General features: G+C 38.4%; 1 protein-coding gene across 1 annotated transcript; it reads left to right on the forward strand.

Annotated features, from left to right (window-relative positions):
* The first annotated feature begins 593 nt into the window (after positions 1–593).
* On the forward strand, positions 594–13,525 carry KBTBD8 (kelch repeat and BTB domain containing 8). Its single transcript, XM_032149459.2, has 4 exons — positions 594–706; positions 1,316–1,526; positions 5,498–6,612; positions 10,218–13,525. Exons 1-4 carry the CDS (start codon positions 691–693, stop codon positions 10,679–10,681), a joined length of 1,806 nt encoding a protein of 601 aa, XP_032005350.1. The 5' UTR covers positions 594–690; the 3' UTR covers positions 10,682–13,525.
* The last annotated feature ends 1,014 nt before the right edge of the window (positions 13,526–14,539 follow it).

The raw sequence follows: 14,539 nt of genomic DNA on the forward strand, positions 1-14,539 counted from the left end.
AACCAGAGCACCCGGCCAAGGCGATGCTATTTCAACTGGGTGTCATAGGTGACTCATCAGAGACGCCTTGCTTTTGGGCCTTCTGATATTTTTCTTCAGGGTGGGACGTCAGATTTCCTTTGCATTTTTGGACAACAGCCCTCCTGTCCATTTCCAAATTTTTCTGGTTTTACAGCTCTCACGCAGAGCTTGATTTCATACCGGAAGCTAGTCACTGGCAGGAAGTTTACGGAAGAAGAAAAAGGTAAAAAAAATGTGCCGCGGGCCAGGAGAGAGGCCTAAAATGGGGAAATTCGCACTTGAAGAGCTTTCCCTACCCCAGCCCCTCAGAATGACAGTTCTCCTCCGCCAGAAGACTACCTCTCCCGGCAGGCACTGCGCGCTCGACGGCCACAGGCTGGCCAGCTCCCTGCTCTCCACCTCCACCCGAATCAGCCAATAGGAATTCCCGGCTTGGGCCTCCGCCCGACCCGGACCACGCGGGAGCCGGGGCAATCAAACTACATTTCCCGACACGCATGTGCTCGGGTTGTGGCCAATCAGCGCCAGGAATTCGGAGGCTAGGGGCGGAGCCAGATGCACAGGACACCCCATTGGCCAGGGGAAGCTTAGAAGAGCCGGAACCCGGGAGCTAGAGAAGCGAAATGACATTTCCTTTTTAAATAGCTGGAGCCGGGGCCCCATCGAGAAATGGCCGCGTCGGCAGGTGGGTCGTGTGGTGGCCAGGGCGGCGTGGAGGGAGGTGAGGGGGAAGGTGAGCCAGGGCCGGCCACAGGCAGTGGGATGAGGACGTAGCTGTGCGGAGCTAGAGGGAAGGATGAAGCGGTGGAGGGGAATGAGAAGAGGGAGGATGAATGGTGCGGAGGGCGGTGGGCGGTCCGGCGGGACCGGGATGGGGAGGCTGGGTACCCGCCGGCGCTGCGCCCCAGGAGGCAGCGGGAGGCGGCTTGAGGGGGCACCGGAGGCCGCCGTTGTTCGAGCTTCCCTCGTGAGGCTCTGCCCTCGGCTCTCAGCGGAGTCCGCGCAGACGCCTCGCCTGGGCTGCGAGCGCGTTCCCTCCGCGAGCACGGGTGCCGGGCTCGCCGGGGCTCCGCAGGAGCAGGCTGGCCTTTGAACTTGTTCCGCCGATCGCGCTCCGCCCTCTGTCTCCCAGATCCTAAACTCGCGGTCCCACGAGGTCGTGCGTATATCCACAGACATTTGTATATATTTATAGGGGGGAAAAGCCTAGCAAGCAGACACACAAACAGAAAAATCCCGCGATGCCGTAACTGGCTCGGCACTTCTTGTGGTTGTACGATTTTTCTCCTCCTAGATTTAAGTAAGTCTTCCCCAACACCGAATGGGATTCCATCTTCAGACCCAGCCAGCGATGCCATGGACCCCTTCCATGCTTGCAGTATTCTTAAGCAACTCAAAACAATGTACGATGAAGGACAGTTGACAGACATTGTAGTGGAAGTGGATCACGGGAAAACATTTTCCTGTCATAGAAACGTTCTTGCTGCAATCAGCCCTTACTTCAGGTATGATGATGGTAGGAACTTCTGTTGGTATCTGCATCAAGCTCCCTTTCCCCCTCAGTATTGTCCACTTGACGTTTATATTGAGATGCCATAATGAAATGAAACCAATGACTTTGTTTCTTGAGACTAGAAAACAGGTCCCCTCTTACTAAGACCTTCTTTTGACTTGAGGGATTCTTCTAGATTTCGGGTGATTGGTTTTTAAGTTAGTGGGCCTGTGTGTGTGTGTTTGAGGTAAATGACCAGAAAATCTAGACTTGTGCTGGTCAGTATGGCAGCCAGTAGCCATGTGTGGCTGTTTAAACTTAAATTATAAGTTAAATAAAATAAAACATTTAGTTCCCCAGGTACACTAAACACCTTTTGAGTGCTTGGTGGTCACCTGCAGCTAGTGGCTGCCATATTGGGCAGCACAGAGATACAGCATTTTCATCATTGGCAATTTTATTGGACAGTGCTGATCTAGAATTTCTTTCAAAAAGTTATCCATAATGCATGTTTCTTTAGTGTATGGGACTCTTTTATAAAAGAGTTTAAAACATGTAGCATGTTTCTTCAAAAACAAATTACCACTCAATAGATTGTTTAAATGCTATGGGGGTCAAAGCAAGAATGAATACAGTTTCTATGTGCCTAAGGCCCCAAATTAGTAATTTCCAGGATTTCTAGAAGTACGTTAAACGAAGTTTTTATTTTTACTTATATTGTTTTATAGTAATAAAACTTTTAAAAGTAAAATTTAAAAACTGAGGTCTGAAAAATAACTTCCTACATTAAGATTAGTGGAAAAGGCAGTTTTCTGCGTGGGCTTAACTTCTTTTGTGTCAAATGCTCACTTTAAGCCTTTCAGTATTCACAAGTGGTGCATAAATAATGGTAAAGTTATCAACCACACTCTGAATGTGATTTTTCCTTTTGAAGGTGCTTACCTTTATAGGGCACATAACCATATAATGTTCCAACAGTAGTTTCTGGTTCCCCTTTCTCAGAATACTGGGTTAAATATAGTCACTTCAGTCTGATGCTTGTGATGTAACCGTTTAGACTTGCCTAGGGTAGGTCATTGGACTACTAAGTATTAATCATTGCCAGACAGTGAGCTGAAAAAAAAAAAAAAAAAACTCACATATGCAGAAGGTATGAAGTTTGGCCTGGTAATGGAAACTTTTGGTGAGATTCACTTACCCAGATTATCTATTAGATATGGTTAGGTCATTTGTATGTTTAAATATATGTCACAGTTACTACTTATCAAGCTCTAGGCTAAGCTTACTTTACATGTATTGCCTTATATAATCTTTATAATCCTATCTCTGCACAGTTGTTGTTCCATTTTACTTACGAAGAAGCTGAGGCTCAGTGAGATTAAGTTTTAATAACCTGCCTAAATCATCTATCCAACAAGTAAATGGCAGAGGCTACATTTGATTGCAGAGCCAGGCTTCTTAGTCGCCATATGACTCTTAAGGAACGAGAGTGGGTACAGTTTCCTTTAAAACATTTTTATTGTATATTGCATTTGAATAGTAAAAACAAAACAAAACAAAAACTGCAAAGTAAAAATGTCTATATCTTACTGAAATTTAATAATCTGGATTATATCATTTAAATGTCATGTATGCTTACTAAGTATACTTATTAAGTATAATACTTAGTAAGCATACATAAGTATGATATATGTATGCATATTAAGTATACTTAAGTATAATACTTAATAAGTATACTTAGTAACTTTACATAAGTATGACATTTTCACCTTGCAGTTTCATTTTTTATTTTTGAAGACCTAGAAAAAACTTTTACTTTAAAAGAAGTATGCTATGATAGATTCCTAATTTTCTTGATTCCTTAAAATCTTAAATTCTTTAATTTTATTAAGTCAATTTTTAAAAGGAGTAAAAAATACTTGAGAAATTTTCTGGGGATACGATATGTGCGTTGAAGTAAAGAAATTTGGCTAGAAAACTCAAGGATTAGAATTTGATCTCTTGCTAGAGGTTTTTGTACCGAAGTTTCTTGGTACCAGTGCTGCTTCCTGTGTGGGATGTAGAAAGTCATACTTAATGTTTCTACATCTTGCATCACTAGTGGAAGAATTAGAACGGCTGGAAATCTGGAATGGCTCTTTCATGATACCAGTAACTCATCAGAATTGAAATTTGTATGATTATTAGAAATTTTTTGCTGCTCTGGATTTTGTGTGAGGAAGTGCCCTGACTTCATTTGTGTTGAGTTTACATGAAGAACTTACTAGAACGGAGGAAAACTCATGAAGTGTCAGACCACTCCTGTGTGTAAGACGAGCCTATTCAAGTCAGCAGTAGTTCCCTTGATAAAGGGATATGTGGTAATGTCTTCCTCTGGGAGTTAATCTCTCTCTAATGCAGGGCTTTATTTTTCTTTTTAACTGGTAGCTGTATAGGTGAGTCTTTCAGCACCTGAATTGAAAACCAGCACATACGTAGGAACATCTAGTTTTTAGTCATCAAAAAAGCCAGTGTGATACTAAATTAAAATGTACATCGTAGAAGTAAAAACAGGACTCGAAGATGATTAACCTGGGCAGCAAGTTGAGTCCTTGTACCTCCAGTGTTTCTCATACTGCATTTTAAAATTAATTCCATGAATTTGAGAGATATTTTTTAAGTGACTGGAAATCTTTGCAATTCCTTTTTCATAACATCACAAAAATTAAATAGGATGAGTCTGGATCATCTAGAATGAAACTCTAAAGGAGCGAAAAGAAAGGCAAATGGTGTTTGCAAGTGACTAATACTTAAAGAGCCAGGCTGCTTCATGTTTCGGTCAAGAAAATCCCATAAATGCAACAATATTTTAATAATAGAAAAAACCAACTTGGTGTCAAAGGTGAAAGTTTGGGGTTTTAAAAACCATTATCTTCAAAGAATCGGTTAACTATTAAACTCTGTTTAAAAGAGGCATTATATATTGACTCTACCATAATCTTTATTTATGTCTAGATTTAGGTAGGTAAAATATGGTATCTTTGAGAAAATGAAGTATTTCCTTTTAAGCAAATGTTCTCAAAACTTCCAAGGGTAAGTGAAGTGATTATTATATTACTTATAATGGTTAAGGCAGCATTCAAAAGATGACAGTTTTAAAAAGGAGTAGGTGGAGGATAGGTACTTTTAAAGAACTTCTTGCTTTTCTAAGAGGAACATTTTAAAGATATATTTTGGATACAAGTTGCCTTGTAATTTTCAGCAGGACATGAAAAGTTTTTATTAGTTTGTTTCTTTGTATGCTAATGTATCATGTTGATACCTTTATAGGTATTCTTTTTTTTTGAGATGGAGTCTCACTCTGTCTTCCAGGCTGGCACTCAGCTCACTGTAACCTCTGCCTTCCGGGTTCAAGTGATTCTCCTGCCTCAGCTTCCTGAGTAGGTGGGATTACAGGGATGTGCCACCACGCCCGGCTAATTTTTTATTTTAGTAGAGATGGGGTTTCACCGTCTTGGCCAGGCAGGTTTTCAACTCCTGACCTCATGTGATCCACCCACCTTGGCCTCCTAAAGTGCTGGAATTACAGGCGTGAGCCACCACACCGGGCCGGTATTCTTAAGCTTTCTGACTGGCATGGCCCAATTTAAGATCTGATGTCCCTAAGGCAACTTGACCAGAACACTGGATAGAGGCTTCTAGGAAAATAAAGTGACCTGGAATATGTGTGTCACTTTTTGATTTGCATTTATTTAGGTGTACTCTCCTTTTTTCATAGTTGGCACACAGTGGGCTAGCCCTGAGAATATGGGTTTTGAGGTTAGCCAGACTAAATCATTCTGATACATCATCAATTTTTACTCCTATTCAGAATATCAGGGACTATTTTAGGAAATATTCTGTTTCAAAAGGTTATCTTTGTGGTAACTTTGTACTTTTAAAATCTTCCCACAATAATTTTGATTTACAGCACACGTGTAATATTAACCACTCTTTCCTTCTTAGATCTATGTTCACTAGCGGCCTTACAGAAAGTACTCAAAAAGAAGTTCGAATAGTTGGAGTTGAAGCTGAATCGATGGATTTAGTGTTGAACTATGCCTACACCTCCAGAGTTATTCTCACAGAGGCCAATGTTCAAGCCTTGTTCACTGCAGCTAGCATCTTCCAGATTCCTTCCATCCAAGACCAATGTGCTAAGTATATGATCAGTCATTTGGACCCACAGAATTCTATTGGGGTCTTTATCTTTGCTGATCATTATGGTCATCAGGAACTCGGAGATCGATCAAAAGAATACATTCGTAAGAAGTTTCTGTGTGTCACCAAAGAACAAGAGTTTCTCCAGTTGACAAAAGACCAACTGATAAGTATACTAGACAGTGATGATTTAAATGTAGACCGAGAAGAGCATGTTTATGAAAGCATTATAAGGTGGTTTGAACATGAACAGAATGAAAGAGAAGTGCACCTTCCAGAAATTTTTGCTAAATGCATACGTTTTCCTCTGATGGAAGATACCTTTATAGAGAAAATTCCACCTCAGTTTGCACAGGCTATAGCCAAAAGCTGTGTAGAAAAGGGACCATCCAACACCAATGGCTGTACACAGAGGCTTGGAATGACTGCTTCTGAAATGATCATTTGTTTTGATGCTGCCCACAAACACTCAGGAAAGAAGCAAACAGTGCCTTGTCTAGATATAGTCACAGGAAGGGTGTTTAAACTATGCAAACCACCAAATGACCTGAGAGAAGTTGGGATTCTTGTATCACCAGATAATGACATTTACATTGCAGGAGGGTACAGGCCAAGCAGCAGTGAGGTCTCCATCGACCATAAGGCAGAAAATGATTTCTGGATGTATGATCATTCCACCAATAGATGGCTATCCAAACCATCCTTGCTTCGAGCCAGAATAGGCTGCAAACTTGTCTATTGCTGTGGTAAAATGTATGCAATCGGAGGTCGTGTTTATGAAGGTGATGGGAGAAACTCACTAAAATCTGTTGAGTGCTACGACAGTAGAGAGAATTGTTGGATGACTGTTTGCGCAATGCCAGTTGCAATGGAATTTCATAATGCTGTGGAGTACAAAGAGAAGATCTATGTTTTACAGGGTAGGTGCCTAAGTGATTTAGTTTTTCATGGAAGGGTAACACGTCAGGTGGTGGTTTACTTAATTATACTGAAACAGTTGTGTTCCCATTAATTGAGGAATACCTCCAGCCTGCTTATCAAACTATTGGAACAGTCTGTTCTGTAAAGAGCTAGAAAGAAAATAAACTCTTGAATTAAAAAAAGGCAGGTATTGTTAAATTACTAAAATAATCCTATACTTTATAATGATTTTGTGTCTTGATATCATGTAGAATAACTATTTTTGAAAACATTCTTTAATAAATAATAGTTCGGCATTTTGGGATAACTATTTCAGAGTAGTTTGTAGGACTTGAAATAAATAGCAAAGTTGTTACATGGCTGTTTTTGCTCTTGAGTAAAATTGAGATGCTGTAGCAACTGGTATTCTATGGAATTTACTGGATTAGTTTAAAAGAGAAAAGAACAAAGCATTAATTAAGTTATACTATTTAGTTACCAAAGAGTTTTATATAAGCCTTATTATTGCAAAAGTTATGAAATTTAATTACAAAGAGTTTGGAAGTATAGTCTTCAAGTTTCACCTTCACTGCGTTCATGTTGCCTTTCATAATACATTTTCAATTTTTTTCACTGGAAAACTTTGAGATGTCACTTTTTTTTGGTTTGCCATTTTAAGTGGGACTGTCCTGATATATGTAGTGTTTGTTTTGTTTTGTTTTGTTTTTTGTTTTTTTAACTGTTAAGGACTACTACTTTGGCAAAAATACAGTAGAGGTAGACTGACTGAGTCAGAGTAAATAAGACATTTGATTCAAGGCTCTGATTTGTGATAACTAATATTTTTATTTGGTTTCTTACACATTTTAGTTGCTTGAATGTTTAATGCAGTGTAGATAATAGCAACATTCTTATTCCTCGTATGTGTCTCTTAATCGATGTTTTTCTCACACTACTACTTAAGGAAAAGGAGCAGTTTCTTTGAAGATATACAGTCATGTGCCGTGTAATGTTTTGGTCAATGATGGATCACATACACAATGGTGGTCCTATAAGATTATGATAGCATATTTTTACTGTACTTGTTCTATGTTTAGATACAAAAAATGCTTCCCATTGTGTTACAGTTGCCTAGAGTACTCAGTACAGTCACATGCTATACAGTTTTGTAGCCTAGGAGCAATAGGCTACAGTGTAGCCTAGGTGTGTAGTAAGCTCCCATCTAGGTTTGTGTAAGTATGCACTATGATGTTCTTGGGACAAGGACAACTATCCGTAATGATGCATTTCTCAGAATATGTGCCTGTCATTAATTGATGCATGACTGCCCTTATCCCATTGTTTTCTTTCTTTCTTCTTTCCCCTCCCCCTTCCCCTTCCCTTCTTTTCTTTCATTTCTTTCTTTCTCTTTTTTTTTTGAGACAGGGTCTCACTCTGTCACCCAGGCTGGAGTGCAGTGGCATGATCTTGGCTGACTTCAACCTCCGCCTCCTGGGTTCACATGATTCTCCCACCTCAGTCTCAGACACCTGCCACCACGCTTGGCTAATTTTTGTATTTTTGGTAGAGACGGCGTTTCACTATGTTGACCAGGCTGGTCTTGAACTCCTGACCTGCAGTGATCCACCCACCTTGGCCTCCCACCATTGTTTTCTTTTAAAAATTGTGTTCCTTGCTCTAATCCTTTATTTAACTAAAAATTTCCTAGTAATGTCCGAGCTCATTTGTTTAAGTTCAGTGTCAAGTTAATTCCTCGGAAGGAGTTGTACTCTCTGGTTCCTTAGTTTAGTTAAATAGAAGCACAGGCCATGATTTGGGTTTGCTGTCTTGTGGAAAAATGGAATATAAGAATGGATGTATAATCCATCCAGTATACTTGGATAGGTTATGTCATCCAGTATGATGAAGCTGTCTGTGTATGTGTGTATTTTGGTCTTACTGCCTAACTATTAGTTGATAGAGGTAGAATTAGATTCCTATTTGGAATGCGAAGTTTGTATATTAATGCAAATACTAAAGCAAACTAGCAATGAATTAATAGAATTTCAGGGCTGGAATTATTAACATCATTTAATTTGAGGTTATATTTTACATAAGAGGACTCTGAAGCCCTAAGGGTTTCTTAGTTGCATATTATTAGTTTTAACTTTTATTAAAGAGTACTTTGGATTTTAACATTCAACTTCTTTGGTGTGTCGTCTTTACTTTCTGATCTAGAAGAAATTTATAGAGAAGTAGCACACGTTACACAGTTTAAATTTCCTACCTTATTTATCAACAATCCTGTTCCAAGTTAGGCACTAAGGGCAGATGATGTGTGAGCAAATCTGGGAGCTTAACAAGCTATTTTAAGTTGGTTGAAGGCAAAGCATCACCGTTATGAAGGAGGTAGTTGAATTTGTAGATAAGAGTAACCCTAGTTCAAAACAGTTTTCAAGGGGAAGCTCAATTTAGAATCTGGTATTTCTAATCTAAACAAAGCCTCTTTACATAAATAAACCTGACATGCATAGTCAGAAGCTTATGTTGTACTATCTGTGGCTACTGAAGTATCATTTAATCTGTTCATAAAGGGTTCAGATTTTTATTACAAAGATTTTAAACAAATGCTATAATTAGCAAAACTCTTGTAAATCTTCACTAATTCTTTCAGACATTTTCATATTGGCAGTCTGACTCAGCATACCTTTTTATTGTCAAATCAAAATAGAAACTGACTCAAAGTCAATGTCACAAACCATGTATGTGTTTTCTGCGTTATTAAAGTCATGTTTTCTCCTGCTGAATATTTCTCTTTGCATTATAGCAACATTCAGGTAAGCATATCAGTGACCCATAAGCATAAATCTGCACAATTCCATCTGCTGTCTTCTAATTAAATAGCATACACATTTATCATGGCATATTTATGAATGTATGCATTTTGGTCTTACTGGCTGAACATTACTAATAATGCTTTTTTAGAGCTAGAGTAAAATGAATTTTCTATAAACACACAAATTGGATAGAGCAAATAGAATCAAGTTTTTTTTGTTTTTTTTGAGATGGAATCTCACATTGTTACCCAGGCTGGAGTGCGGTGGCGTGATCTTGGCTCACTGCATCCTTCACCTCCCGGGTTCAAGCGATTCTCCTGCCTTAGCCTCCTGAGTAGCTGGAATTACAGGTGCCTGCCACCGCACCTGGCTAATTTTTGTATTTTTAATGGAGATGGGGTTTCACCACGTTGGCCAGGCTGGTCTCAAACTCCTGACCTCAAGTGATCCACCTGTCTCAGCCTCCCAAAGTGCTGGGATTACAGGCGTGAGCCACTGTGCCCGGCCAGAATCAAGCTCTTAACAATTCTGCCATCAAGCCCAAGTAACTCCTTGTACCTTCCCAATACAAACTTCCCAATTCTGGTTGATTATAATATTATCTGTTATATTGTGTCATGGAATGACAAAGTTTTAAGGTATTTTGTAACCCATATGAATGTATCTCTAGAGATTATAAAAGAAATGTTTTAGAAAGTGAAATATATAGAAAATTATGCCCTTTAATCTTTAGAGGTTGTAGTTACAACATATAACCAAAAACCAAACATAAAAATGTACATATTCTTGTTTTCTTTTTCTTTTTTTAGGAGAATTTTTCCTCTTCTATGAGCCTCAAAAAGACTACTGGGGTTTCTTAACCCCCATGACTGTGCCTAGAATCCAGGGCTTAGCAGCTGTATACAAGGACTCTATCTACTACGTAGCTGGAACCTGTGGAAATCATCAACGTATGTTTACTGTAGAAGCCTATGATATTGAGCTAAATAAATGGACTCGTAAGAAAGACTTTCCATGTGATCAGTCCATAAATCCATACCTTAAACTGGTACTTTTTCAGAACAAACTCCATTTATTTGTTCGAGCTACTCAAGTGACTGTTGAAGAACACGTCTTCAGAACCAGCAGAAAAAATTCCCTTTACCAATATGATGACATTGCTGACCAGTGGATGAAAGTGTATGAGACCCCAGATCGGCTCTGGGACCTTGGCCGGCATTTTGAATGTGCTGTTGCTAAACTGTATCCTCAGTGTCTTCAGAAAGTACTCTAAATGAGTAGTACTCTAAATGAGTAGCAGGCCTTAGTGCATCACTGGCATCTCATTCTTAGGAAACTTGTCTTTGATACAAAAGAGTGCTGACAGTATTTCAGAAAGCTGAGAGAGTTTTATATGTGGAAAATGGGTATGCTTAAAGATTGCAGGGTAGGGAGGGATGTTCCTTCATCCTTGTGACATTTCATTTCAGTAAGGAAAAGATAACAAAGTGCAATTATCAGCATTTTTTTTCCTGGCATAAAATTAATCATTTCATTTTATAATTTTGTGATAAATAGTAACTGAGGTACCAGATGAATCAGGACAACTATGCACTCTTGTAAGAGCATTTAGGGTATTATTGGGTAAAGACATCTAAACTTGTTTGATGTGACTTTTGATTTTAAATACGGGTAACAATCTGAGGCAATATCGCTAGGACATTAGCTGTGACCTCTCTAACACAGAGAAGCACTAACTTAGATCCTCATTCTTAATATTTATATGTATCTATTTTTGTGTACTGTTTTCAAGTGTACCGAGATTTAAATGTGTTCTATTATTAGGGTAGATTGAAGGAAAAATTAGTCTCAGAAAGAGCTTTTAGTCTGATTGTTTCCATTTCCCATGTAATTTTAAGTTAAGCTAAAGTTTTAAAGTGGCAGTTTTCTGTTGATAACTTTTTCAAGTGCTAACACTGTCTCATTTGTGAAAATCTGGAAAAGTGCTCATATTCACAGGTGGCTGGTGCTAGTCTAACTTAATTCATGTGTATAACTAGATAGATTTAAATGGTCTGAGCCTATGCCTATCTTTCAAATTGGTGTGGATTTCATGGCCATAGTACTTTACCTGTTGAACTCTTGTGATTTCACAAGATTCTCTACTTATGTGATAGGAGGATATGGCCAGTTATTCATCCAACTGGACTCAATCTTAGAATAGTAGGAACATTATACCCAGTTTGCACTAACATGGGCCATTTGTAGCCCAACCTGCTCTTCCATCTACCTGTCCATTCATTATTGGTACAAGGAAAGGTAACTTATTTCTCTTCTGCACAGAGCATAATGTGAAGTTTTATACCTACTTTTAAAATTCTGCTTTCCAGAAACAAAATTCCTGCAGTGGTCTAATTTAATGTCTTTAAGTTTCATATTACAATTAAAACCTCATTTTTTTTTTTTCCATTTTTGCGCTTAACAGTGATGAATACTTTTACAGTGGAATCCTCCTTCTAGCTGAAGGCGATTGAAAAGGAAAAGAGTGAGTGAACAGAACCATAGCTTTCTAGGTACTAGAGCATTTTTTGCATTTAACTGATGAATTTCTAACAATCAGTTAGGAATATTAACATGAAGGACAAACCAACTTATTTGTATACCTAAGGCAGGCATTTGGATCAGTAACATATTTTACTAAGCCTCGCATAATTCATAAAGGGTATAAGCGTAGGACAGATTTTGCCCTCAATCACAATATTTGTATTCACTTGAAAGCAAACTGGCATGGTTCGTATTTTAAAAATCTTGCACAAATTGTAATGTGATACTGTGAAACAAATTGAAAACATTGCCTCTTTGCATCACATACCTCGTTTTTCAGAAACTTTCCAAACTGCTTTACATAGATCTCTACAAGTAGGGAATGTTTTCTGAAGCAGAAGTTAAAATGGACAGCATTTCTAGAATTAACATTTTAAAATCTAGTCTTAGCTAGATACGTGGTTTCTTCTTATTGGTGGTGATAGTATGTCTGTAATCTCTGTATAAACTTTGTCAACATTTTTACCTCCCCAGTTTTATCTTCTGTTTTGTTTTTGTTTTTATCATCATGATGTTTTGGAGTTATTACTGTGTGTTTTAAAAATCATTCTTTACAGTTTTGCATTGCTGAGCAGAGAAAAAAAACAATTTTTTTTTGCAAGAGATGTTCATGTAATTTATTTTTGAAAGCTTTGTTGAATAAGATTTCCTGCCGCTTTTTGACAATCTTGTGTATTTAGAAAAATGCATTACTTGAAAACATGACATACAACATTGAGTTAGCAATTTACATGGGCTGTATGTTATATAAGAGAATGGCATACTGTGGCTAATTCAACAGTAGATTTATTCTCTTAGCCTGCACAACAGTTGATCTTTTGCCTGTAACAATTTATATTGAGGGTACGATCTAAGTTAAGTGTGTCAAAAGCAAGGCTTACGATTTGTTATGGGAGTAGAATATATATTGAATTTTGTATGAAGAACTATTTGTTTAAATTATATAGCTGGGATATTTTGCCACTTTTAAAATGGATTCAGAAGAGGTCCTAGAAAACTAAGATTAGTGACATGTGTGGGTTTATGTTTAGATATTTAAGGTGCATTTTCATAGTGTGATAAGACCTTAAGTAAAAGGCACAATGGGTACTTACAGAATTAAAATGTAGGTCTAACATATGCCAGTTCCACTTTAACTTTGTTTTTGCATTTGAAGAATGTATGTAGCACTTTCCTATATGTTTTTCACACATTGAAAACTGGACTTGGTATAACTATGTTATAGGAAAGTAGAAATTGTATTCTTTATTTTCCATCTTTGTTTTCTGTTCTACGAAGTTGATGCTTAAGCATCAAGATGATTTTACTGGTCATGAGAACAAATGGATGTGATCATCAAGGAATCAGATTCCCTATGTAAAGCAGTTTAAAATGGAATTCAATGTTCAGTGCTCAGGTATGTAGTAAGTACTGTAGTCCTGTGGGGGCAAATGTGTAGATATTTTTAAACATTTTGCCATAATTGCACAATTTTTTGCATTTTTACCTGATGTCATTGTTTCTTACAATAAAACCTTTTCTGATTGAAAACTTCCAGTGTTGCAAAGCGATATCTGACTAGTGAGTGTTGCAGAATTAAAATCTGGTAAAAAATCATGAAATACCTTATGTCATGATAGAATGGAATGAGATTTTAATCTATTGAATACCTGTCCTCTGGTAAAAAATGAACTAGTTTATATATATAATACTTTGTAAATTCTAAAGCAAGTTAGTTCACTTATATTGGTAAATTCTTTGTTCTGTTTGATCTGGCCTAAAATCATGTTATGTTTTACTTTTTTGTGTTGGTCCACTTTGCATTACCATAAAGGAATACCTGAGAGTGAGGCCTCAGGAGGCTTTAGCTCATGGTGGAGGGGGGAGGGTGAAGCGGGAGCAGGAAAGAGAGGGAGCCAGAGAAAGTTGGGGGAGGTTCCTGTCTCTTTAACAACTGGATCTCACATGAGCTCATTACCATGGGGAGGGCACCAAGCCACTGATGAAGGATCCACCCCCATGATCCAGATACCTTCAGCTAGGCCCCACTTCCAACACTGGGGATCACATTTCGACATGAGATTTGGAGGGGAAAAATACCCACACTATATAATCTCTTACACATTTCATGTTTAATTCATCAGAAATCCCGTTGCTTCTTCCTTCATAATATACCCAGACTCAGACCACATACCATTTGCACCACTGCCACCCTAGTCTAAGCCAGCCTACCTTATCTGACTTAATGCAGTTTCCATTGATGGCCTTCCTTCTATCACCCTTGACCCCTCATAACCTATTCTTTTCTCCACACAGTACTCAGAGTGATCCTCTTAAAACACAAATCAGATCATGTTTCTCTTCTGCTCAGATACTTCCAATGGCTTCCCATCTCCCTTCATATGACAGCCAAACTCCATACGTACATGATCCACGCCTCCCAACCTTGTCATTTACTTGGCTTGCTCTATTTTAGCCACACTGACCTTGCTGTTGCTCAAACCTGCTGAGCACCTCCACAGCGACTTTGCCCTTGCTGTCTCTTTTGCTAGATAGATCTTGACAACTC

This window comes from Hylobates moloch, unplaced genomic scaffold (assembly GCF_009828535.3).
Source record: "Hylobates moloch isolate HMO894 unplaced genomic scaffold, HMol_V3 SCAFFOLD_4, whole genome shotgun sequence".
Lineage (NCBI taxonomy): Eukaryota > Metazoa > Chordata > Mammalia > Primates > Hylobatidae > Hylobates > Hylobates moloch.

Coding starts and splice junctions, on each gene's coding strand:
- KBTBD8 (XM_032149459.2), top strand. Junction 1,527..5,497: donor GCAATCAGCCCTTACTTCAG/GTATGATGATGG, acceptor TTTCCTTCTTAG/ATCTATGTTCACTAGCGGCC. Junction 6,613..10,217: donor GAAGATCTATGTTTTACAGG/GTAGGTGCCTAA, acceptor TTCTTTTTTTAG/GAGAATTTTTCCTCTTCTAT.